Source organism: Schistocerca piceifrons, chromosome 8 (assembly GCF_021461385.2).
Source record: "Schistocerca piceifrons isolate TAMUIC-IGC-003096 chromosome 8, iqSchPice1.1, whole genome shotgun sequence".
Taxonomy (NCBI): domain Eukaryota; kingdom Metazoa; phylum Arthropoda; class Insecta; order Orthoptera; family Acrididae; genus Schistocerca; species Schistocerca piceifrons.
The window spans coordinates 160,998,642-161,026,543 of record NC_060145.1 but is presented as its reverse complement, the minus strand read 5'-3'; the positions used below and the strand labels follow the sequence as shown (position 1 = coordinate 161,026,543).

At 39.9% G+C, this 27,902-nt stretch overlaps 1 protein-coding gene across 8 annotated transcripts in view; it reads right to left on the bottom strand.

Annotated features, from left to right (window-relative positions):
- LOC124711709 (uncharacterized protein DDB_G0284459-like) overlaps positions 1 to 27,902 on the bottom strand; it is a 167,126-nt gene that overhangs the window by 7,524 nt on the left and 131,700 nt on the right. For all 8 annotated transcript variants that reach the window (XM_047241916.1, XM_047241912.1, XM_047241914.1 and 5 more), the window contains 2 exons: positions 21,478 to 21,834; positions 11,692 to 11,828 (listed from right to left, as the gene is read on the bottom strand). In XM_047241916.1, coding sequence (XP_047097872.1) covers positions 11,692 to 11,828; positions 21,478 to 21,834 — 494 coding nt within the window. The remainder of the gene's footprint in view (positions 1 to 11,691; positions 11,829 to 21,477; positions 21,835 to 27,902) is intronic.

Here is a 27,902-nt window from a genome sequence, read left to right as displayed (position 1 = left end):
ATGCACCCTCCCACCACCACCACCACCTAATTCAGTCCTGTAACCCGGAAGGTGTACACGATCAAAGGCAGAGCCACGTGTGAAAGCACCCACGTGATTTATCAACTGACCTGCCTACACTGTGAAGCTTTCTATGTGGGAATGACCAGCAACTAACTGTCCATTTGCATGAATGGACACAGGCAGACAGTGTTTGTTGGTAATGAGGATCACCCTGTGGGTAAACGTGCCTTGGTGCACGGCCAGCACATCTTGGCACAGTGTTACACCGTGCTGGTTATCTGGATACTTCCCACTAACACCAACATATCAAAACTCCAGAGATGGGAACTTGCCCTTCAATATATCCTCTCTTCCTGTTACCCACCAGGCCTCAACCTCCGCTAATTTCAAGTTGCCGCCGCTCATACCTCGCCTGTCATTCAACAACCTTTTTGCCTCTGTACTTCCGCCTCGACTGACATCTCTGCCCAAACTCTGTGCCTTCACATAGGTCTGCTTGTGTCTGTATATGTGCGGATGGACATGTGTGTGAGTGTATACCTGTCCTTTTCTCCCCCTAAAGTAAGTCTTTCCGCTCCCGGGATTGGAATGACTCCTCTCCCTTAAAACCCACATCCTTTCGTCTTTCCCTATCCCTCCCTCTTTCCTGATGAAGCAACCTTAGGTTGCGAAAGCTCGAATTTTGTGTGTGTGTGTGTGTGTGTGTGTGTGCGCGCCCCTGTTCATTTGGTGTGTGTGTGTGTGCGCGCCCCTGTTCATTTGGTGTGTGTGTGTGTGTGTGTGTGTGCGCGCGCGCGCGCGCGCGCCTGTTCATTTGGTAAGTTACATCATCTTTGTTTTTAGATATATTTTTCCCATGTGGAATGTTTCCCTCTATTATATTCATATCATTATTATTAAGTTACATTAATTAAGCTTTAAGATATTCAAATGTATTAACAGCAATCAACGTTTTTCTTAATCACGCTTTAGCTATGTAGTTTGTATTTAAAAAATCATGTACAGTTGCTGCCTCTGCAGAGTTGTACTCCGATTGTCACGCTGTTAATGCACAATATAAAAATGACTGAGGCTGCTTTCTGTTCTGTAGTGAAGTATGTGCGTGGAACACGGTTAAAAAGTGCCGAGAAAAAGGCTGTTTTTAATGTCTCTTGTAAATTTACGGAGATAATCGGCTTTGAAATCTTCCCCCTGGCTGTATACTATGCAGTTGATTAACCTTTGCGCACAGAATGTGTAGCACGGATAGTAGCGTAATAAGTAAGAACCAAATGCGATTACCCGTGCACTGGTTCATATCTTCCCCTATCCATTTGACTTTCCTCATTCAATTTGAAATACCTGCATCTCATAATTATAAAACTCTTATGCATTTTTTATGAATAATATATGTCTTCTCATTTCTAATTACATATTGGACATGAAATTCCTGTTTCCATTTCAGATACAAATTCTTAATTATCGATGTTTTATAAAAGACTGTTGATACAAGTTTTTTGAATTAAGAAAACATAACAATTCAATTTTTAAGGTGAAAATGAAATACCAAATCCTGTTTATTTGGACTATGGCCATCATTTTATACCACAGAGGTTGATAAGTATCTTAGAAACACGAAAAACAATTATTTTCACAGCATCGAGCACATCATCATACAAATGTTGCATTTTTACATTTGGTACTGTACCATTACAATATGAACCCAACAGAACTGATCTGGAGCCAAAATGGGGGATTTGGCCCGAGAAGTAACGAGACTGTTAAGCTGCCAGACGTACTGGAATTAACATTAAGCAGCTTTTTCACATGTCACTGCCAAACGCTGGCGCAATATACAATGGCTTGTCACAAAAGAAGATGAGAAAAGGCTGCGCCTTGTTGGCTTCATGGATTCAGTTGTTGATAGGCTCGTTATCAAAGTAGCAGGTGACATTTCCAGAACTGAAATGTATTTATCGGATTCGAGTAAGGAAGGTGCTAAGAGATTACCAGACTGTATGTAGGTAATACCTTCAATGGCTTCAATATTTAACTACACAGTGAAATCCTTCAATACTCTCTTACATTACACACAGCTTATGCAGAAAAATTACCCTGTGATTAAGTCAGGAATATTCATCATTCTTGTTTCTAATTAGAATAGTATGTCAGCTAAAAATGATAACGTGTTGTGGCTTTCGCCTAGTCTTCTAAGGAGCATATAGCAGTATATTTACAGTGTATTATTTCATTCTGTGTAAAAATTAAATGACCTTCGAAGCTGTAATGCTCCTCTGCTCATCTCTTTCTACATGTGAACTGCAGCTGGCCATGTCACTGCAGGCTAGCTGTACCAGCCGACCGGCCAGTGCTATCAAAGTTAAATGCGCTGGTAAAGCTGTTGTCCCGTATTATGGCTAAGTCGATGTGAGCGTAACGCACAGCACAAAACTTACCTTTATTATCGTATTTGACAGTACTCAAGAGGTTTTGGCTGCAGTCCCACGTGAAACTGAAATCCAACAAGGTTCCAGCAAATACGGAAGAATACATAGTGCAATGTTTACAACAGGTTTATTCTTATGATGAACGGATTATACCATCAGCTATAGAATGGAATGACGGCAATGGAAATTAGTGCTGGACTGGGACACAAACACGGATCTCCTGCTTATTGCGGGCGGTTGACTTACCATGTGGCTATCCGTGCATGACTCACGGCCAGACCCAAACTTCCATATGTCATCAACCATGTGCCTGCGATCTGTACTCGCACATCCATTATGTGTATTCCCGTACAGATCAGACGTGTACTGGAAAGTTGCATGCCCGGTATCAGCAGATAAATACGATATTGTAGTTGCATGGTTGACGACATATGGAAGTTTGGGACTGGCCACGAGTCGTGCACGGATAGCCAGATGGTAAGGCAACCGCTCATGATAAGCGGGAAATCCGAGTTTGAGTCCTGGTCTGGCACAAATTTTCATTGTCGTCATTCCATTCTACAGCTGATGATAGTCATTATTCGCAATAGCGAATTCATTTGGTATGTTTCATAACGGCTGTGATCACCTCAGTGCATAGTCATCTGTGTGACACAGGCACTGCAATATCGTATAAAAGGAAAGAGTTTTAGTGATGTTGCTAAGGTAAAAAAAAAGGGGGGGAGGTGCTACAAGCATCACAAATGATGAATTTGAACAAAGTTTTGAAAAATAGAATAAAAGATTAGACAAGTCTATTAGTGCAAGTGGAGAGTACTCTGAAGAGGATATAAGGTTTGTGCTGAAAATGTGATAAATAAGTTTAAAAAACAGTAAGTTCAGTTTCTTTAGGGTACCCCTTCGTATATGACTCTGAATTCTACAACTTCATCAATCTTTTTGAAAGATATATGTTCTGGCTTATACAACTGGAACACTGCACGCTCTCACAAACATGTATGTGTGTGCATGCATTACTATGGCCCACAATAAGAGTGTGCTCTGGGTGAACCAGATCAAGATCTACATCTACACGATTACTCTGCAATTCACAATTAAGTGCTTGGCAGATGGTTTATCGAACCACCTTGAAGCTATTTCTCTACTGTTTCATTCTTGAACAGTGCCGAGGAAAAACGAACACTTAAATCTTTCTGTGCTAGTTCTGATTTCTGTTCTTTTATTTTGATGATCATTTCTACCTATGTAGGTGGTGCCAACAAAATATTTACAAAGTCGGTGATTGAAATTTCATAAGAAGATCCTGCCACAACAAAAAACTACTTTATTTTAATGACTGCCACCCCAATTCGTAATCATACAAAATGAGCTGCCCTTCTTTGAATTTTTTCGGTGTCCTCTGTCAATTCTATCTGATGTGGATTCCACACAGCACAGCAATACTCCAGAAGAGGGCCACCTCTTTAGCTGATCTGTTGCATTTGCTAAGAGATCTGCCAATAAATCAGTCTTTGGCTTAAATCTATGTGGTCATTCCAATTTACGTTGCTCATAATCCCTAAATATTTTGTTGAATTTACAGCATTAAGGTTTGTATGCTTTGTCGTGTAACCGAAATTTAGTGGATTCCTTTTAGTACTCATATGGATGACTTCATTATTTAAAGTCAATTGCTACAGAGTCTAAATAGTTTTGCACTTTGTTTTCATCATTTGATGACTTTATAAGAGAACAAATTAAAGCATCATTTGCGAACAATTTAAGAGGGCTGTTCAGACTGGCTCTTAAATCGATTATGTAGATCAAAAACAGCAGAGGGTCTATAACACTTCCTTGGGGAATGCTAGATATTATTTCTGTTTTATTAATGATTGTCCATCAATTATGATGAGCTGTGGCCTTTCTGACAGGAAATCAGATGAATCCAGTCACACATACGAGACGATACTACAAAGGCACGCAGTCTGATTAGAAATTGCTTGTGAGGAATGGTGTTCAAAAGATTTCTGGTAACCTAAAAATATGGAATCAATTCAACATCCCCTGTTGATAACACTTGTTACTTCGTGAGTGTAAAGAGCTACTTTTGTTTCATAAGAATGGTATTTTCTGAATCCACATTTCTTTTCTTGTGTACTCGTTTGACTTGCTTAGGTATGGCTCTTTCGACGAGAGAGAGAGGTTTATATGATTGCCAAGTATGGTGTTATTGTATCAGCATACTCTGAAATGAACGTGTTGGTCATACAGGGTGTGCATAAAGCCTGGGAACACTTTCAATTATTTATTGCACAGGAACTAAATATTCCACAGGAACTAAATATTGCACAGGAACTAAATATTGCACAGATGTCATACATGATGCATTTTGAAGAGAAACTCTGGAAGTCTTTTTTACAAACATTCAATACACGAACCACGAGTGACTTGCCAGGCATCAATACGGTAATCGAATTCTTGCCATACCCATCCCAGCATGGCATCGTCGACTGTGGCAGTCGTTTCCTATATTCTCTCCTGGAGCTCTGCTACATCACGTGGTAGAGGCGGTACATGCACCAGATCTTTAATGTGTCCCCACAGAAAAAAAGACACTGAGTGAGATCTGGTGATCGGGGAGGGCCGTTTTATGAAACAGTTCTGTAGCACGGCCGATCCATCAATGCAGCAGCTCTGTGTTCAGGTACCCATGAACTTCACAATGAAAATGGGGTTGAGCCCCATCCTACTGAAAGACGAACGGAGAGTCCGATTGCATTTGAGGCATCAGTAAATTGCTGCAACATGTCCAAGTAGGAATATCCAGTGACAGTGCTCTTGGCGAAGAAGAATGGTCCGTACAGTTTTTGACATGACAAGGCACAAAAACCATTTACCTTTGGGGAATCATGCTCAAATTTAATGCATTTCCTGTGGATGCTTTGCACCCCATATTCAACAATTACGTCTATTCACTTTCCCCATTAGTGTGAAAAGTGGCTTCGTCGCTAAAAAGTAAGTGATCAACAATGCCATCCCCATCCTCATTCAATTGTGGCAACTGCGAGTTAAATTCTAAACGCTTGTCTCTGTTATCATTGAGCTTCTGCACTAGCTTCAATTTGAATGGTTTCAATACACAGTCATTGGAGCCATTTTGAGTTCATGGGATGCACGACACACCGATTTCTTTAGACTCCTTATGAATGTCCCTCTTATGCGCTCCACATTCCCTTCACTCACACTGGAACATTCGCTTTTCTTTGCTGGACACAAGCAACACGTCTTAACGAACTTGTTATGCCAGTGGTAAATTGCCTTCTTTGTTGGTGGCTTCTTACTGTACTTAGTTCTAAATATCTGTTGCACAGTTGTAGCACACTTGTTATTGTCAAACTCAACACACAGAAAGCTCGCTCTAAACCTGAACTCGCCACGTTTGAGACTAACGCTGACTACCGGAAAATTACCAAACTACACTCTGGTGGTATACATGAAGAGAGGGAAAAAACTCTTCAAAATGACATGTGTACGATATCTGTACAATGTTTGGTTCTTGTGCAATAAATATTTGAAAGTGTTCCTAGACTTTATGTACACCCTGTACAATGTGAACCAGAGGCTTTGCCTTTATTAAGTGATCTGAACTGCTTTGCTACACCACAGGTATCTACTTCTAAGTTACTCACGTAACAGATGAAGCTGACTAGGAAAAGGGAGGGAGAAACAAAGGGTGGGGTGGGGCCGGGTTAAAGTCTAGAGGCACAGGACAGGAGTAGAATGGGAACGAATACAGCATCAGAGAGTGTACTCTGATATAGACAGAGGTAGTAGCTAAGGATTGGGGTGGAGACTTGAGACAAGGAGGAACACGATTTAATATGAGGTGCATTCAAGTTCTAAGGCCTCCGATTTTTTTTCTCCAGACTGGAAAGAGATAGAAACATGCGCATTGTTTTAAAATGAGGCCGCATTCATTGTCAATACGTCCCAGAGATGGCAGCACCGTACGGCAGATGGAATTTCACCGCCAGCGGCGAGAATGAGAACTGTTTTAAATACTTAAAATGGCGATGTTTTCCTTACTTGAACAGCGTGCAATCATTCGTTTTCTGAATTTGCGTGGTGTGAAACCAATTGAAATTCATCGACAGTTGAAGGAGACATGTGGTGATGGAGTTATGGATGTGTCGAAAGTGCGTTCGTGGCTGCGACAGTTTAATGAAGGCAGAACATCGTGTGACAACAAACCGAAACAACCTAGGGCTCGCACGAGCCGGTCTGACGACATGATCGAGAAAATGGAGAGAATTGTTTTGGGGGATCGCCGAATGACTGTTGAACAGATCGCCTCCAGAGTTGGCATTTCTGTGGGTTCTGTGCGCACAATCCTGCATGACGACCTGAAAACGTGAAAAGTGTCATCCAGGTGGGTGCCACAAATGCTGACGGACGACCATATGGCTGCCCGTGTGGCATGTTGCCAAGCAATGTTGACGCGCAACGACAGCATGAATGGGACTTTCTTTTCGTCGGTTGTGACAATGGATGAGACGTGGATGCCATTTTTCAATCCAGAAACAAAGTGCCAATCAGCTCAATGGAAGCACACAGATTCACCGCCACCAAAAAATTTTTGGGTAACCGCCAGTGCTGAAAAAATGATGGTGTACATGTTCTGGGACAGTGAGGGCGTAACCCTTACCCATTGCGTTCCAAAGGGCACTACGGTAACAGGTGCATCCTACGAAAATGTTTTGAAGAACAAATTCCTTCCTGCACTGCAACAAAAATGTCCGGGAAGGGCTGCGCGTGTGCTGTTTCACCAAGACAGCGCACCCGCACATCGAGCTAACGTTATGCAACAGTTTCTTCGTGATAACAACTTTGAAGTGATTCCTCATGCTCCCTACTCACCTGACCTGGCTCCTAATGACTTTTGGCTTTTTCCAACAATGAAAGACACTCTCCGCGGCCGCACATTCACCAGCCGTGCTGCTATTGCCTCAGCGATTTTCCAGTGGTCAAAACAGACTCCTAAGGAAGCCTTCGCAGCTGCCATGGAATCACGGTGTCAGATTTGTGAAAAATGTGTACATCTGCAGGGCGATTACGTCGAGAAGTAATGCCAGTTTCATCAATTTCGGGTGAGTAGTTAATTAGAAAAAAAATCTGAGGCCTTACAACTTTAATGCACCTCGTATTCTGTTGATAAGGGCATCAGAGACAGTCAGTGGTGACAGGATGGAACAGAAGGAGAGGAAGACTGCAGAGGGAACTGTCATAGTGAAGTATAAAGTAAAATGTTTATGGCAGGCCAGGATGAAGTGGTGATGAGGTAGATGAAGGACAATGACAGCAAATTACGTAACCAGGGTATGAGAGTAACAGTACCCCCATACTCAGTTCTGTAGAAATTGTGTTTGGGAAAGGATCGACACCACACAGTACAGGTTGTGAAGCAGCTGTATTGAAGTTTAGATTATTGTGCTCAGCAATACACACTGCCACAGGGTTGAGCATTGTCACTGGGGACGCCTGTCTGTACAAACTGTCGCAAGTCTTGTGCATTCGCATGGCAGTTTTAATCTACTGCTGGCTTAGTATAGGTCAGTCTAGGGAAGGAATTTCAGCAGCAACTGATCATGTACTTGCAAAAGATATTTCAGTTCAGGACATTACCCTGTGTAGAAAATTTTTCTGTGAGCCAAGTTTGAAAGTTGTAAAGTACATGTCAGGTAGAATGAACAATTAAACTGGTCAGGACAATTGCTGCCACTAGACCATGGGATCTCTGGTTTGATTCCTGGTCGGGTCAGGGAGTTTACTTGCTACGTTACCAGGTATTTATGTTTTCCTATTTATTTCATCTTATCTTTATCAATGCACAAGCCACTGAAGCAGCGTCAAATAGAAATACATGTATCAGGCGGCCCAGCGAACCCAGACATGTCTCCCGGCCAATAATGGCATACGATCATTTCATTTCATAATCACCATCATTTTACACTTTTCTACATGTTTATAATTCCATATATTCTAATAAATTACAGGAGGGGGTCAATGAGGTAACTTTTACTTTGTTTCAGTGTGTCTGGGGATTTTCAATTACCTGTCTGAAGCTTATACACAACCTGTTATGAATGTCTAGAATAGACAAGCTTCATGTGGAAGCAAAGACTAGAAACACTAAATTGAACATACAGCTTACTCAAACATGTTTCCTGCACTAGAGTGCAGCAGATTCCAAGCCACAGATCACACCTGTGCAGACAAATTGTAGCTTGAGACTACAAATTTGAGCTATTTTTTTATAAACTCCCTAGCTTGAGTCTACAAATTTGAACTATTTTTCATAAACTCCAAAGTGCCAGTTCTGTGTGTATCTCATATCTGCACAAATTTCCATTCCATTTGCTACAATTTTTTCTGCACTGACAGATTGTTGCATGTGGATCAACCTTAAGGATGTGCAACTAAGGCATTGATGACACTAAGACATACTGTATGCCTGCGTCTTTCAGATGGGTATGGTCCTGTGGCAAACATCAGCAAATGAGATTGGCATAAGGACAGAGCAGTTTACCACTTGGATGAACGGCCAGGCCATCATCGAACTGCAACCAAAGCCAAGGGTGTTGCTGAGCACAACATGGTATACTTCAATGGCTGTTTCTAGCATGTATTACCTGTGGTTCGCCGCTCCCCAGCCCTCTTCCAACATTACTTTCTCTGAATTGTATAAGTGTGAATTGGGTTTTTCAGGATAGTCACACTCAGTATGTTGTATTGATTAGTTTCATTCTTTAATTAAACTAGAGCATCACCAGAAACTGCAGTACAACGAAATTCTGTCTGGTGCAGAAATGACATGTCTATACATGCCCATAAAAGTTGCGACTGAGAAGAAAATTTGTATTTCCTGTAGCAATATGAATTTCATAACAAACTGCAGTAGTTCACCATTTTTTTATGGTAGTGTAATAACTGAATTGCATTGATGGGTACCGTAACAGTCAAAATAAAAAAGAGCTAAATCTTGAAGTGAAGATGATGATTTTGGCCATGGCCATGGATGGTGCAACCACTTTTGCAAGCCAACTTAATCTGTGGCACTGGCAATCTGATCAGCCAACCACTGCACTTTAAACATAAGTCATATTGTAAATGGAATACGTCCTTTAATGCCAATGTAAGATTCCATATTGTCACACTTTGTCGTATACTTCACAGTGTGAAATAATGAATGCCAGAGTTTCTCATGATGCTCTTGTTAAATTAAAGAGTGAACTGTCAATGAAACATGTGGAGTGTGACTTGTGGTTATTCTGAAAAATTAATTTCAGCGGTAGTTGTTTCCCCTGTAGGCAATGCCTGCTCTCACTAAGTAACTGTTTGAGACATGTCTTTTACCATTTTGCAGTCAGCTGTTCATTTTCCTTGCCTAACTACCACTCAATACCTCCACCAAACAGTGAGTAGTTATGATTCATTTAATTTGATAATTTGAAACACTGAATTTTGAATACAACAGGAGTAAGACTTAATATGCTTCCATTTGCATTTGGCTTATACTTCACACAAAGAATCGTTAGTGGTAAGGTTCTTCTATTGTGCACACATTCATTGTTGTTAGTTTAATATATTTTTCCAGTCTTCTTTCTAGTTGCCCAACCCAATTATTTGTATCCAACAATTCACTATTGTGTATCAATTACGTATTCATTGATAATGGATATGTCATTATCTAGGCCACTGATCATACACATTAGCGAATAAATGTAATACAAGGGGACCTCAATAAGTGGGTTACAGGATTATTATGGAAGACCAAGTGACTTACTGAATACTGCACCAAACTTCAAAGCAACACTGATAAGAGACACTATTTTTCAACACATGCACTAAGTCCCTATAAATAATAGTGTGAACATTCTAGCAATCATTCAATTCCTCGACAATAAAAAAATCTGGTCCTTGGTCACTGAGCCATTCGAGAACTGCTGTATGAACATTGTAATCATTGGAAAATTTCTGAATCCGCAGATGTTCTCTCAGTTTCCCAAAAGGTAGTAGAAAATTCATTGTACAAGATTTGTACTGTATGGTAGAAGCTTCTAAACCTCTCATCGAAAACCCTGAAGCAAAGCTAATTTTGAGTGAGATGTGTAGGGTGTTGGGTTGTTGTGCAGAGAACAGTGCCTTCACTTAATTTTCCGTACCTGCTTTTTCTCAACTGCATAGCATAGCAATGTCAATATTGCATATTGTACGGAACGAATTTTACTATCTGGCACAATTTAACTTTGGAGTACTGCTACACCTCTTCACTCACACTGTGATGCATGTATGATCCGTATTGCAGCAAAATCTCTGCAGGAAACCCAGAAGGTGCATTCTCTTCTCACAATGCACCACTACTGTTGCGCAATGGTCTTAGGACAGGAAAATGTGTGACTGACCTTCCTTAGTTGACAAGGTTGGTGGTGGTGGTGGTGGTGGTGGTGGTGGTGGTGGTGGTGGGGGGGGGGGGGGGGGAAACTTTGATTTTTATGTTCTGTAAAATAACCTAATGTTTTGTTGGGACACACAAGAAAGGACAATCTATCAACTACAACAAAGCAGTGAACACTATCAACATAAACAGCTTGTCAGTTTATAAAATACATCTTTAGAAACAAAGTTATATTTCAAAATCTTTTAGAGCCAATACTTCTGAAGAAGATATTTTTACAAATATCGAAACCATGGTCAAGGGATAATAAACAATTATTTGAACTAATTGGCTGATTTTTCAATCTATTCCAAAGTTTTCTTCTGTGTCAGATGGAGTACCAGAAGAGGTTTTCTTCTATGTGATATTTTTCAACAACTGTAAGGAATTTACTTGATACTGAGACTAGAGAGTAGCCTGCAATTTGAAGGTGAACAGTATTTACACAAATTAAAACTGTGTGTTGCACCGACACTCAAACTTTGAACCTTCACCTTTCACAGGAAGTGCTCTACTGACTGAGCTACCCCAGCACAACTCATGACCTGTTCTCATAGCTTTACTTCCAGCAGTACCTTATCTCCTACATGTCATGCTTCACAGAAACTCTGGTTTGTGGACTGGTCAGAAAACACTAAATTTGATTTTTTAAAATATATACTAACAACAATATATTTCTTTACTTATTAATACAATGAAGAAAAAGGGCAAAAATCTGAAGGTAAAGGAGGAGGAAGAACAAGAGGAGGAGGAGGAGGAGGAGGAGGAGGAGCTGGCTTTACCAAGTACCTGGACGAAGAAGGCGATACACCAACACCAGCCTGTGAATAATTACGACAGGTGCTCTTGCGCCGACTGTGGCTGGGTCGCAGCTTTACCGATCGCAACATCTCCACAGATACAACAGGGCCTCGTAATGTTTCATTCTGAAAACATCAGACACCACAATAACTTGAAACTATCAAACTGAAAATGAACAATACACTGACTTCACATGAGCATAAGGCCTGCAACACAACTGAATTAGTCACAAAAATAAAATCTGATTCATCACTCATTAGCAAGAGTTCTGAAATCCTCAGCAGTAATTAGTGTGATTGAATCAATGAGAAAAAATAACAGATGGACTAAAATAAATTAACAAAAAGGAACCAATTCTGCGTACATATCTTCCTTCAATCTGGACAAAAATTCGTGCTCATGAAGACAATCACAGTAACTGCTTCATTCAAATAGTGCCTAGGGTTAGTGAAAGTTTGAAAGTACACTCCAAGCATTTTAGGCATTTAACAATTTCTTGTTTTAACAAATCTTGTTTCCCAACATTGGAACACATAAAAACAGTACAAATACTATATGGAACATCTTATGCAAAAAGCAAAAAATTGCTGGAATACAATAGAGTTTGGAGGTCAAATAGGCACATAAACAAGGCTGAAACCATCACTAAGCTATATTTCGTGAGCTGCCACCATATCACAGGTCTGTACGTCTGTGCCACAAGCTTTTACGCTTTTGCATTTAGGGTCAGCTTCAATGTTAGTACTTTTGTCACTGTAGAAGTTTCAGGACACTCATGCTTAGAGAAATATGAATTTTAAGAACACACAATACAGCCATGTCCAATGTCAACATATGCCCTGCAATAAGAGGAAGATAATTCAGCAATACAACTTGCTAATTTTGCACCAACATTGCAATTTAATTATGTAAAGTTATCTTCGCATTTGTTACCAATGTCTTCGAAAAACAAACTAATCGTTCCTCTATTTCCACAGCAGTAAAGGGATTACACATGAATGTATTTTGCTTCATTATTTTCACTGAATGAACTTTATATGTTCAATTATTTTGGCCATCAAGCTACTTTAAATGTTATGTCTCATACTATGCTTTGCAGCAGCATATGTGTGTGTGTGTGTGTGTGTGTGTGTGTGTGGGGGGGGGGGGGGGGGTAGCCTACACTGCTTGATTGGTCAGACATAAATGGGGTGGGGTGTCTGTATGAGGTAGCATAACTCTCTACAAGCTTTAGTTTAGATTTTGATAGCTTGTTGTTTTACTGACTGTGTGCGAATAATTCAAAGATAACACTGGTAATTTTTATATATATAGAGGGAAACATTCTACACGGGAAAAATATATTTAAAAACAAAGATGATGTGACCTACCATACGAAAGCGCTGGCAGGTCGATAGAAACACAGACAGACACATACATACACACAAAATTCAAGCTTTCGCAACAAACTGTTGCCTCATCAGGAAAGAGGGAAAGACAAAAGGAAGTGGGTTTTAAGGGAGAGGGTAAGGAGTCATTCCAATCCCGGGAGCGGAAAGACTTACCTTAGGGGGGAAAAAAGGACGGGTATACACTCGCGCACACACACACACATATCCATCCACACATATACAGACACAAGCAGACACACACACATATCCATTCACACATATACAGACACAAGCAGACATATTTAAATACCCTCTCCCTTAAAACCCACATCCTTTCGTCTTTCCCTCTCATTCCCTCTTTCCTGATGAGGCAACAGTTTGTTGCGAAAGCTTGAATTTTGTGTGTATGTTTGTGTGTCTGTCGACCTGCCAGCACTTTCATTTGGTAAGTCACTACATCTTTGTTTTTATATATATAAAATAAAAAAAATTAAGGGTGAAGGTGGTGGGGAGTAATTCTGAGTCTAAAAGGTATTAAAGACTGACTTCCAATTTATCAGTGATTGGAAGGAGGAAAACTGTTTAAAACATCACACTGGGATTTGCTCAATTCAGAAAAACAATAGGAAATGTATTAGATTGGCCAGACAGTGATTTAACCCTGCTCTTGCTGGATATATTCTTAAACATCTGTACCACCACACTTGGAAAGAAATATTTTGGCTTTCGGATAAAGTGCTTCTACACAAGTAGGAAAAACACACACACACACACACACACACACACACACACACACACACACACACACACACACACACACACGGCCATTGTTTCCAGTGCTAAGGCTTGACTGCAGCTGCATTTGATGTGAGCAGCAATCTAGCTGGGATGGGTTGTGGGGGTAAGGAAGAAGTGTGGGGTGAGTGGGAGTGGGGATGGATAACAGGGAAGGGGTGAGAGAAGATGCTAATGCCGCCTGTGGGAACATGCAGGGACAAGATATGGTTAGGTGCAGCAACAGGAGGTAGTGCTGGCAGAGGAGGGTAGGGGAGGGGAATCCAGATGGCACAGGCAATGAAGCAGTCATAAAAATGAAACAATCATGTTGGGCGGCATGTTCAGCAACTATGTTGACCAGCTGCCCCTTGGCCACAGTTTGGCAGTGGTCATTCACGTGGACAGACAGCTTGTCAGTCGACAAGTCCACAAAGAAAGTGGCACAGATGTGTATAATGGGAGATGGGAGGAGTAGTAATTGGATTAGGTGAGGTAAGTTGCGTGCTTGAACAAGGGAAGTGGGGCAGTTCTGTTAGGTACGGGGTGCAATGAAGTATGTGTGGTACAGGAAGCATGCTAAGATAAAGTGAGGTAATGTTATCAACTCAAAGGCACAAAAAGAATTATATTGACAGAAAGAATGTGGGACATGTGTACAATCTGCACGGGCACGTAGCCGTGTGTCGTGCAAGGATGAGGCTGTTGATAGAGGATGGCTTACAAGTCAGCTTGTGCGGTTCGAGAGGCAAAATGAAACATATGAAAGTAGAGAAAGAAGAGGACAGACACTGAATAATGTAATACAACAGAGAATAGTAACAAAGGGAAGCAGCACCAAGGATTGTGGGATGGAAAGGAAGCAAATAGTAAACCCAAACAATGGAAAGTCCAGAATGGACTATGGGTAGGGGATATCTCAAAAACAGTTGTCAACTGCCTCAGTAGTGAACAACAAATAACTAATATTTTTAGCTTAGTGCACACCTATGTTATGTAATATATGATTTAGATTCTCTGGTGAAATATTTTAATAAAGAAGATCATTTGGGGGTGCTAACAGCAGTTGACATGTTGTGTACAGAGACTGAACAAAGTTTACGGAGATTTATGATACAATGCAGCATTTTTATTGAGGTCTATGGCTACAGGTTGGGGTGGGGAGAGTGGGGTGGGGAGGGGAAAGTACAAGAAAGAACGTCATTTTAATATGCTATCTCTTTCTAATATATAATCATTACTAACACATTTTCCATAACTCACCTCTGCAAGTGTTAAGATTTATTTTGCCGAAGATAAAATTTCATGCAACCAGTTCAATACATAGTAAGGCTACAGCTTCATATAGAAAGATTTAGAGATAATATTAGGGTTGTTGGTTAAATACTGACATATTTTCCAAGAATTGATATACATCAGCATTATTTTTTTCCCCAATACATCAATATTGAAACTGCAATATCAAGTGCCAATATTTTTATTTTTTAATTTAATTTTTGGCAACTTTGGGTAAATATTTGAAATTGTAGAAAAACATAATTTTTCCTTTTGCTGTGTGATGGACACTGACTACTTTTGAAGCTTTCATCACATCCAGTCTTTCTCTTTGACTGTGTGAAGCAAGTACAGGTGGCACAAAGAAGTCCAACTGCACTGGGAGGTGGTAGTGTGAATGGAATAACAAGATTTCCGATGTGAAGAAATAGCACATCAGTTGCATTAACAAACAATTTTTAATGCAACTGGTTGCTATTTCTTCACATTGGCATTCTTCAAAAACAGTTGCTTAAAATTGTGAACAAAAATCTAAGCGACAAGATTGGTCTTTACAGTGGACGGAGATGTCTGAGGGGAAATGCTCATGCGCTCGGCATTACTAACAGAAACTGCAACGTTGAACTTCACTATGCAATTTTGACACTGCAGCTGCTATGTCGCTGGCATTTGCAGAAATGGGAAAGACAGGAAGTCGACATGAAGAGTTCCAGACAAATCCGATATGTGATGAAACTGAACAACGTCCCCATCGGGCACATTTTATTGTGCCACTTACATGCAATTACCATTTTTAGCAAAGTGGTTATCACCAAATGTAAACGTGCATCATTTTCCTTTGAATCCTTGCTCTACAGGGGAAAAGCAGACTGCTAGCTTGTTGATGTACAGAATATCTACTACTAAATCAATATTTAAATATACAGCTCTAAAACCATCAGTATATTTACAATGTGCAGCAGATATTTTTTCCACATTTTTAAAAATATCACCAGTCCTAGATAATATGCTTCTCCTCTCCAGCTCACTTTTTGAACTTATCAACACAATACACAATTATGACACAAAATTTTACATCTGTCTTCCTTCATGTCGCTGTATACATTTATGTTCCACCTATAATGTACATAACACATCAACAAGCTAAATGTAATCTGAAGGACACCTGAACCTTCTGCCTGATGCTCCCCCCTCCCCCTTTCCTACACACCATATTCACCAATACTGTTGTGCTGATTCTTTAGTCTTGGCACATTCGCTAGTATAATTTTTCGAACAACTGGGAAATGTTCTGTGTTTCTGTCACACATACTGAGCAACCTTCTCCTCCAATTCATGACTTTCCCTGGCTTGGTCCTCAAAAATTTGAGCTGTAGAACCAGAATTCTGCCTTATGAATTGTCATTAACCTAAAATTGTCATCATATTGTCCGAGTGAACCAGTAGTGAATCAAGAACTCTTAGATTCCCATTTTTCAACAGTCACAGCTGCGATTAGAATCCGTTATCGACTGCTACAATTCACAGTTCCTAGAGTGTTGAGAAAATACGCAAACTGAATGACAAAACTTCATTGTCCTCTCTGACTTTTTTTACAGCTAAATTGGCAGAAATCATACCACTTTGGGTGGATGCTGTTGCCAACATTAAAAAATCAACAGTACTAAAGAGCAGTAGCAACTACTGCATCATTTTGAAGCTCCAATTTTATTGTGCCATGTTTCAAGTGCTCTGTGAGAACATATTTTTATTAGCATTAATTTGTCTCCTGTAGAAATATGTACCATGGTTGAGTGTTTGTCCACTTTTAAACTCAATTCAATCCAGCTACAATTGAATTCAGGTAAAGTGCAGTTTACGTAGCCAAGGCACGTAGTACACATTCCCTTGCAAGGCCAACTTTGTCACGTGCTCACCAGACCCCTCCTCACATTTGCCTTAGTGCTAGACTGAGCCGGAGACACTGTTTCCCCTCCGAACCTTACAAATTCTTCAAATTAAACCTGTGTGTTACCTCAAACTGCTGAAGTTTGATCTGTAGATACAAGAAAAACCATGTATTAAACTATTGCTATGGACCTGAAAAATTCACAGGTGTGGTAAATGCGAAAATAGATGTGAATTCTGCCTAAAATAATAAATAAATAAATAAAATTGTCTAATAAGTGCTATTTCAAAATCAATTTTATCCAGATGAGTTATTTTATCAGAGCTAGTTTCAAATAGCTTCATTTTCTGCTTATAGATACTGAAAATGTGGCCAATTTTCAGTTACTGGCAATGCAAAGCATATGATGAGCCAAATGCGCATAAGGTGTTAACAAAATAAAAAATACAAATCCAACAGTGTATCAATGCGCTCAATACTCTGGTGCTGCGCCAATGGTGGGCAGTAGGACGGTCTGTATAAGATACACTGTGTAATGTAATATAAGACTCTGCCATGGGACGTAACACCTTAGAACACTTACATTTTTCTGCTACCTGGGGTTCAAATTTTGGTATAAGGCTTTGTGTTGTGGGTTGTTTGTTATTTTTTATTTTGAAATGAGTGATCCTAATCCATTACAGACTACAATTACAGCCCTAACAAGGCCAGAAGAGGTTGACAATCCCTATGTTGTTGGTTGTGCTTTTCCAGAACACGGATGTAGGCTAGCTGCCAGTGAGACATGGGGTCGGGGCTTGCGTTCTAACACTCTTGCCTCTAGTGGTCATGTTTTTAGTTTCTTTATGTTGACGGCTGATTGCCAGTTTATGTTGTTCACACTTCACAAAAAAACAAAACCCATTAACATATTTTGACCACACAATGTTTTCCCCTAATGCGCAAATAGAGGTATTTTCAGTTTTAGTTGTACGCTAAGTATCTTGTTGGTGCCATCTGTAGCATTAAGTACAGGTTGCACAGCTATGAATTCCCATGAAGGGTTGAAATCAGTACTCTGCAGATTTTGTAATTATCAAATTCGGTAGGGGGAAAATAATGCCAAAAAGAATAAAACACGCAAAGATCTTACCAGAAAAAACTGTTGAAGTTTTTGCGAAAACAAACATCCAGTCAAAAAGCTCCCCAGTCATAACTTTTGTTTTTAACACTCAATTTCAAAGCACTCATACTCCATCATCAGGCAAAATTATATGTCTAATCATTTACAAACAAAAAAGTTGATGCAAATTTCCACAGAAAAATAGATAATTTCACCGAAAATAGATCCTACATTTTCAAGTCCCAAGCTATTATACAATGTAAAAGCACTGACCTCATGAACAAAGTTTAATCAGCATATTTAAAATGACCATGTATTCTTCGAATGACGAATTTGGGAAAATGTCCTATCATAGTTGGGTGAAACACTAAAAACAATAATATTCAGAGGCACAATGTTCCAAATGATAAAACAAATTAAATTATAGAGAGAGAGAGAGAGAGAGAGAGAGAGAGAGAGAGAGAGAGAGAGAGAGAGAAAAGGTCATGGTTAAGGGGGTGGGATGGTATTTTAAAGAAATAATGTAATGGTAACATAAGAAACATATGATGCACACAATAAAACAGTAAAGTAACATGGAGTATAGTATGTGAGGGGGGGCAAAAACACTTGTTAATACACTGAATCATGAATAATGGTTTCTTGAAGAATGAAACTATTAGATCAAGCTGTTCCAGTTTAATGTCCAACTGTGGGTAGCTGGGCCTCCTGGGCACTGAGGGGCAATAAGCTGATATGCAGGAAGCCAGGTAGCCAGATCGCTGCCTAAGCAACTGTACTGCCCCAGCCAAATGCCAATGGGTAGGGGTGAGCGAATAGCTTCTGCCTGTGCAGAAGGCACTGTTGTAAGGTTTACTTGTGGTAGGTAACTTACCCAGCTGTGTCTGCCTGCAGACACGCTAATGAGCCTTCACAGTTGCACGCTGAAATATGCTCACTATTTTTTATGTACTGTATTTAGCATATTTGTTGACAGTACCTTTTCCATGAAATGCTTACAAGACGATATTTGTCTTTTTGTGTTTGCTTCAGTCGTCTAGTGAAAGTATGATTCCACAATGCTGTTTCGTCGGCTGCAGAAATGACCTGGTTCAATGCGTTTGCCTCATTTTTGGTGCTTCAAATACCATTTCTTCGATTGTGGTTTCTTCTTTATGTTTATATTGAAAAAAAAAAAATAGTAACATAATTCATTTTTCCTGTTCACTAGCAAATTATTATGATGGCAACCTGCACATTGTTCCAACATCAACACACACCGAGAGTTCACTGCCGATTGACTACGGTCAAAGACGACTCCAGCGTCAAAGACATTTTACACAACACACAAGCTTCCACTTGTAGACAGTCTCTTTGATATTCTTCGTCACATCTACTAATATTAATCAATATGCCGTCACTCTCAAAAATATAAGTAAATTAGCATAAAATAAGGCACATTACCAAAAAAAAAAAAAAAAATCTGACAAAAATATAAGAAAACATTTACAACTTCCCTCATTAGATTTGGTATCAACAAATCTGGTAGAAAATAACACATCTCCCAGATCCATTACAACGCGTCCTCCAGTATAACTATCTTGCCCACAGCAGCCATTCATTCAGACTGACGATTGCACTTAAAAATCTTGAAAAATGTGGAACATTAGATAACATTCCACGTTCGTCAAGATAGATACAGATATAATGTGGTTTTAGTGAATTAAAAAAATCAAAGCTTTTGACAGTCATTGTGAAATCTGTCATATACAGACTGACTGTCGTGAGTGATGGCGTGCATCAATGGTGTCACTGGTATAAAAACATGACAAACAATTTTGATAACCAGCATGTCATGATATCTCAATTTCTAGATACAAATACAAAATAAGACTGTCACAAGACAAAATGTTGCTTTTTAGTAAGAAATCCTGCACACAATTAAGAGCCTTAGCTTCAGTTCACACACAATTTCACTCTATAACAAACTCATTTACAGGTCTCAAATTATCCATACAGCACTTTCCAATTGCATTTATGTCAATGGGGCACCCTTTCCTTGGCCTCCACCCTATTGTAATTGTTACTGATCATACACAATCTGCTGTGTTACAATACTACCTCCAGGTTTTTCATGTCTGCTGCGTTTTGTGACTCAAAAGCAATACTTTTGATTCTCTCTAACAAAGATTGTTGCACAGCTGTATTTTCTGTAGGACAGTGGAAAATATTAACTGAAAAGTAATGATCAAACGTTACACTTTAAGAACAAAGACGCCGTACGTAAAGTTGTGTTTGAGAACAACGGTACGATGAATCAAATGTACTTACCTATTTTTCTTTCTGAACCATGAAAACAGAGGGTCACTGAAATATAGACCACAACATTATTCATTTTTTTACTTTAATAGTGATATGAGCAGCACAGTGAGCTGGTGATCATTTGAAGGAGAATGGAGCAGGATTAGCCAAGCACCTGATGGACACTCAGATCTGTCATTTTGGAATACTGCGAATAAAGAGGAATTACAAGTGTCTGCTGTGCAACATATTAACTTTCTCACCAACGTAGGTATGGCAACAAATGACATTCTGAAAGGACTCCAAATACAGTTCAGTGATGATAAAGTAGATGATCAAAGCCATAAAAAGCATCTGATGTCTACCGTCAATTAAGACAATATTCAAGCCATGTATGAGCTTGTGGAAAATGATCACCACATTACTGTTATTGAGGTTGCAACACTTACAAAGCTACATTGGTAACCTCTTGAAAATCCATGTTCCAGTCCACATTTTCTCTCTTGTAACTGTCACGTTTGGCCCACTAAAGAAGACATTACAAAGGCAATGCTTTCAACACAACACTGCAATCCAATCACATTGTAAGTGTGAAACTGGCTACTGGGACAGTGAGTTGTTTTCTTTCACAAAGCTATCAGAAACTATCTATCCAATGAAGAAACAGTATTTCTTTTCCCAGAAACTATGTACAAAACAACACTAGCATTTCTTTCACCAGAATCTATATACGAAAATACACTCTATTTGTACTCGTATGTATCACCAACAAAGCTACTTAATGATATTATGGTTTATATTTCAACGATCCTCTAAGTTTTATGTGCAACTGCTCCTTCATACACATCTACATCACCTTTGACATTTTATGCACACTGTAGATAAATTTGTTTCACATTAAAACAATCATTGTAATTGAATCTTACTACATCTGGGAGTAGCGTCATCAGGAACAATTAGATACTTAACAAAATTCTCAGTTAAAACGTTTTTCACATTACAGTTTAGGGACTGGAAGTGGAGGATTCAGCAACAGCCTTTGTTACTGCATCAATGCTTAACAGCAATAATACCCATTTTCTCACCTTTGGGAGCACAGACGGTGTCTTACGCAGCTGCACTTTACGAAGATCGTCCACAGTTATTGTCATGCGGGTGTCTGCCTTTTGCTGCTGGTGATCTTTCTTCTTGCTCACAATGCCCAGTTTATTTGCAGGGGGAGCCAGTAATCCTGGTGGTGGTGGTGGTGGAGGAGGGGGAGGAGGGGGAGGAGGGGGAGGAGGTGGCGGTGGTGGAGGGGGAGGAGGAGCACCAGTTGAACATGGCAGTGAAGGTGCAGGTGGCGGTGGAGCTGTACTAATGGCAGTCAGGCACGACGCCAACTGCTGTCGCAGTGTCGCCAGTTCTCGCTCCACCTGAATGAGTCTTTCTTCTAAGGCGACCTGCAACACACATTCCATTCAATGTGCCAATTGACCAATGGGCACATGCTGACAAGGAAGTTTACAACTAATAAGCATCATCAAAAAGTGAAGCAGCATGTTAGCTGAAAGCTTTATAACTGTGATTATTATACATTTGCTTGTGTTTCTCAAGCCACACCTTCATATAGATCAACTTAAGTGAGCAACTACATCGAGTAAAGTCTAACATTTTAAATGGAAAAAATAATCTGATACTCATTCTAAGTCAAATCCCACAACAAAAATTCAGCCTCCATGGGATTAACTGGCACTCTGTACATTCTGATGCCACAATTTTATCTCTGTATTACAGCATTCAAAACTCACTTCTTTCAGCCCGATACATATGTCTCATTGTACCCACAGAAAGTGCTATTTCACATGGAAATACTGAATTAACTCGACTCGTGCTGTAACCATTAAACATTTCTAAACATATGCACTCTATCAATTTCTCTTAGCCTGTGCACCACAACAAAAGAAGTACAACAGATCATGCAAGTTACAATGCCCAATGACTTAATTTCATTGATTCATCACACATGGCACACTGTGAAATTTCTCTCAGCTTCTGGGCCTATTGCCTGACATCTCCACCAACACATCTGTGCTTCTGTCTACCGACAGCTTTACTTTTTAGTGATCTAGTAATTTTTGTCATACCCTCAAGAGACGTAGTGTTGAACTGATGTCAGTTATCAACTAAATTAGTAAGCACCAGAGTAAATCTCCGGTATCTTTACTTTATTATGTAGTTGTAACAATACGAGAGAAGGGAAGTTGCTACTCACCATATAGTGGAGATGCTGAGCCACGATAGGCACAATAAAAAGAATCGCACAATCATAGCTTTCGGCCATTAAGGCTTTTGTCAGCAGTAGGCGCGCGCGGGTGTGTGTGTGTGTGTGTGTGTGTGTGTGTGTGTGTGTGTGTGTGTGTGTGTGTGTGTGTGCGCGCGCGAGCGCGTGCGCGCACGCGCCTACAGCAGACACAAAGGCCTTAATGGCCGAAAGCTATGATTGTGCGATTCTTTTTATTGTGCCTATCGCTGCTCAGCATCTCCGATATATAGTGAGTAGCAACTTTTTCCTTCTCTCGTATTGTTACATTCCACCCTGGATTTTCCATTGTTTTATTATGTAGTAGTTATGCAAGCTGGTTCCACCAGCAAGCCTTCAAGATGGCAGCCATTTATTCGTGATGGCTAGTCACTTGCCAAAAATGGAATTAATCAAATTTGTCCCATTTTCTATCTTTTGAATAATGCTACTCCAACAGTACTTATTTATTCTCAACTTTCTTTCCAAACACAGGCTGTTTTTAAGTGTTTACACATTTAAGTTAGTACTTGCGGTGTAATTAGTTATCATTATTACATCGAGACTGCTGAATCAAGAAAGAGACCTAGCTTTTAGCCGAAAAATTTTTTCACCATACATGTATCTTTCTCCTCTTTTCTGTTCAGATTTACCCCACCATGTGTTAAGACACATTGTTCCAGCTCATGTGTCCACCGGTGGACAGTCTTGTGCCCATGAGAATAGGTGAGCAGGAGCAAAAGCCTGCTGCCCAGGCAGCCGGACCACAACTGACAAGATCCCACAGCATTGACTGAGTCCACGCAGACAGGGGTGGCGAAGTACATGGCACATAAGCAAAAAGCATGCATATGACTGCTTTGCAGGTAGCATATACGAGTTGTGCCTGCCCGAAGGTGAGCTGAGCAGTGCCCGCACCCTATGAGTCAGCACTGTGACAGCCTGACTTAAGACAAATTTTGATTCAAATTATTCTATTACATTTAATAAGAAATTTGAACTTTTCTACAATCTATACTCCATAAACCACTCAATTGTTCTTCCCCCAAACTCAGATTAAACTACTGTATGTCAGTAAACCTCTCAAAAATATTTATTTATTCATTCATTCATTCATTCGATTAAATCTTAAAGACCAGGACGTTCACAATACTGGAACATTCAGGGTGGAATATTTATGCATACAAATAAATGATGATAAAGCAGTACTTGCCAAACAGCAGCGTGCAGGTACAGAAACAGAGAAAAATAGCTTTTCTTTAAAACATATTCCTTCACTGCCAAAATAGATGCACTGTTGTCTCCCAAGAAAGAGGTAAAGAGAAGAGACGACACAAGATGAGTTGCAGAAAACACTAATTATGTAACAAATCATGTGCTTGGATACTGGTAACTTTTCTGGAGACAAAATACCTCCACTGTAGGGGTCAACATGGTTTCCTAAAACACTGATCACAATTTATTCTGTTTATGCACAACATCCAGAAGGCAATACCTAGTAGAGCACAAACTAATGTCACGTTTATGAAATTCGAAACTGCCTTTGCTCAGTTCTGCAGTACTGCATGGTAAACAAAATGTGTGATTGTGTGTGTGTGTGTGTGTGGACTGAAAACTTCCCAGCAAACAAACTTTATACATCTTTCTTGTTGGGGAGGCATTTTAATAGGGCTGCTACAGCCCATAACACACATAAATGATTTAGCAGGTAATGTCTGGAGCTCTCCAAGTCTGTCTGCAGATAACTCAGATGTATACAGGAAGGTGGTCATTAAACTGTTAAAAGATGCGAAGGAGGTTGCTAGTGTTCAGCACCTTGTGGAAATGATTGGTAAGCTGACTGAACATACATAATTTATTACACACACATATGCAGAGGGACCTATTACTGGTCAATTACACATCTCGCAATAAGTCTATGAAATCAGCCGTATTCTTCAAGTCTCTAGGGGTACCTGTCTGTCACAATTTGAAGTGGAAGAACCACACAAATAATGGAAGGAATAGGGGTTAACTACGTCACCATGCAGCTGAGGCCACATGAATAAGATTTAGAACACTGCTTTAAACCCCCCCCCCCCCCCCCCCCCCACACACACACACTAACTGATTACTCTTATGCCTAAATTTTGATGAACTATAACAGTAAATGCTGGTAGCACATTTACAATCTGTAAATACAGATGTTCATTTATTATACATTACTACTTGTCACGCATTTTAGACTGAAAGTTGCTACTTTTCAGATCTGAAATTTATTATTATTAAGTGCAACTTGACCTCATCTGATCATGCAACATTGTTACATTTCAATCTTCAGGGTTTCCAAGAAGTTCTCAGATTCTCTCCAACAGTTTAATTTTCTTCCTTCAGTCATTTGTGTCCCTGGTGTGGTGGTGACTTCATTTTCTGGCAGTACTTCCCATTTGTTGTTTTTGATTGACTGAGTTATTGTTGAAAATGTCCCGACTTGTATGAGCCTTTCTGAAATCCTTTTTGATCTGCTGGTTCCTAAGTATGGTTTTGTGTAGTTCTATGTACATATAATTTTCTGAGTGTATGTGTTTTGGTGAGTCTTTGGCCACAAAGTTTCAGGCCTCTTCTTCCGATGTCTGCCATGAGGTGCGGGGTGGGGTGGGGTGGGGTGGGGGGTGGGGGGGAAGGGGCGGGCGGCATTATAACCTATATCCACTTATGTTATCTTCAGGATAATTTGTCTGTGGAATGTAAGCATTTTTCAAGCGTATGAGGCTTCAGGCTTGGTAACAGTGTTATACTGCCTGATTTTTGTGTTAAGGGCATACTGTTGTACATGATGTACCATGAGCTCTTCTCAGCTTTTGTATGCAAATTTTCTGTGCCAATATCTCTCTCCCTATAATGCAAGGATTTCACCGAAATACTTTAAGCATGGAACTGTATTCGTCCACATTTTGTAATCAGTTTTTCAGTAGGTTGTTTCGAGCAAATGGACTTTGTATTTTGAAAAATAAATGGAGGCCATCTCTTTCAATAAATACCTTGAGAGTTTCTATCTGTTCCATTGTTGTCAGCCTCTCCGCTAGAATTGCCAGATGGTCTGCAATATGTAGGCATGGAATCTACATGTCCTTATGTCTTTTATATGAGTTTCCAATAGTTGAATTTAGATAATCAGATAATTTACAGGAGTGCTTAATTAGGTATGTTGTTATTTTTCTTGATAAGGCATGTTGGTTAACTGGGGGTTAAGGGACTAAATAGCAAGGTCATCAGGCCCTCGATACAGGGGTAATTCACCAGGAATTAGTGACACCAGCGAAGTACATGTTCTGACAACAAATGTACTTACGAACAGTGAGACTGAGGCACTGATGACAATACTGATGCTAGAGCCGAGAAAAAATTTGCAGAGAAGTGTATAGATCAGGCTAGTATGGAGGTCAGAGCAGGCGAGGGGTCTCCCAGGGCATATCCACTGGTGAAGAAAGCCCCACTCTGTGTCCAAATCCTGCAAGCCCAATGAAGGGTAAACACCATTACAGAGCAAAGAATGTCTTCTACTGACAGATTCAGCACAGTAAAAGGAAGAAGGCAAAATAGTAATGAGCATCAGTTGGACGATCAATAAGAGGAGAGAAATAGGTAAAGCAACAGGTGGGCTTGCCGAGGGCTTGTGTACAATGTGAGTTTCACCCAAAGCCCTGTCCCCTGTTCCAGTGTAGTCAAGGCATTAAAGCGCACACACTACTCAACTACTCTAAAGCAGAAAATGGGGTATGGCAGAAAAGCAGACAATCCACATCTAAAAGCAGTTTTCTTGGTAAGGATTCCCAATGTCCTGCTTTAAGTTAGTTTGGACCTTGCTGAATACTTCTGCACCAGACTTTATAGGGTGTCCCACATGAAACTGATACATCTCATGTACTGCCTAATCATCTCTAGTCGAATTGCTTGTGAAGTGGCAACACTGTCTCTAAAGTTGACTACCACTTCCCTTCCAGCTTCTCTTATAAACAAATAACTAAATATTTTTTGAAATTACTATTATCTATTCTTTTTAGTTAGTACACTGCTACTTGAATCTCTGATGTGAGGCACATCGGTCTAAAATATAGATGACGAAAAATGAATAGGGTGTTTCAAAAAGGATTTTACAACTTCAAAAATTCAAATAAAGTTAGTGGAAGAAGATGTAGAGATGGGTTTAGTGTTGTTCTGTAGGGAAATACATCAAACTTTTTTACCTTAAAGTAAAAATGCTGTATGTGGCTTCTGTTGGTTATCCTGCACACATACCATCAGAAGTCACTGTAGCATTGCAGGTCCTTGCTCAGTAGGGGCATAAATTCTTGTTTTTAAGTTCAGGTAGAGAAACCAGTGCAGGACATACACACAATATTCTTGATGAATCCCCATTAAAAAAATAAATAAACAAAATTATCAAGTGGTGTCAGGTCTGGGGAATGTGGGGGCCATGCAATTGGCACATCACAGGCAATCCATTGACCTGGAAAGCAGTCACTGAGAAAATCCCGTACATCAGCCAGGTAGTGGGGTGGTGCACCATCCTGCATAAAGTAAACATTTCTTTCTTGGTCATCCTCATCATATTGTGGTATCAAAAATTGTTGTAACATATCTAGATACACTATCCCGTTGATGGTTCTCTGCAGGAAAAAAAGGGGCCTACACTTTGTTCTTGCTCAATGCACAAAAAAACATTCAGTTTAGGGCTATCATGAACTTTTTTGCAATGTTTTGATGTAGATTTTCACTGCCCCAAATCCTAGTTGTGTGTGTTAACCATGCCACTTAAATGAAAAGTTGACTCATCAGAAAAGATGATTTTGTCCAAGAAATGTTCATCCTCGTGTAATCTATTTAACATATCTGCACAGAAGTTCTTGTGAGCAATTTTATCAATGTCTCTTATTGCTTGTACGATCGTTGATCTGTATGGTTTCAAATGCAAATGGTTTCTCAACACACACCAAACAGTCATAAGTAGGCTGTTGACAAAATGTTGCCTCACTCACTCAACAACGTGGTCAGATCGGCTTAGAGGACCTGATTATTTTCCATGTCTTACTAAGCACCCTGTTTCTAGAAAACATTTATGCCACTCAAATTGTATGCTTACTACGAGGACTTTAGTGTACTTGGTACGGAAATTATGTTGAACTATTGTCGCTGACTTAGATTCTTCAAACCAAACCACACAGCTACCAGGCTTGAGTCCAGTGAAGG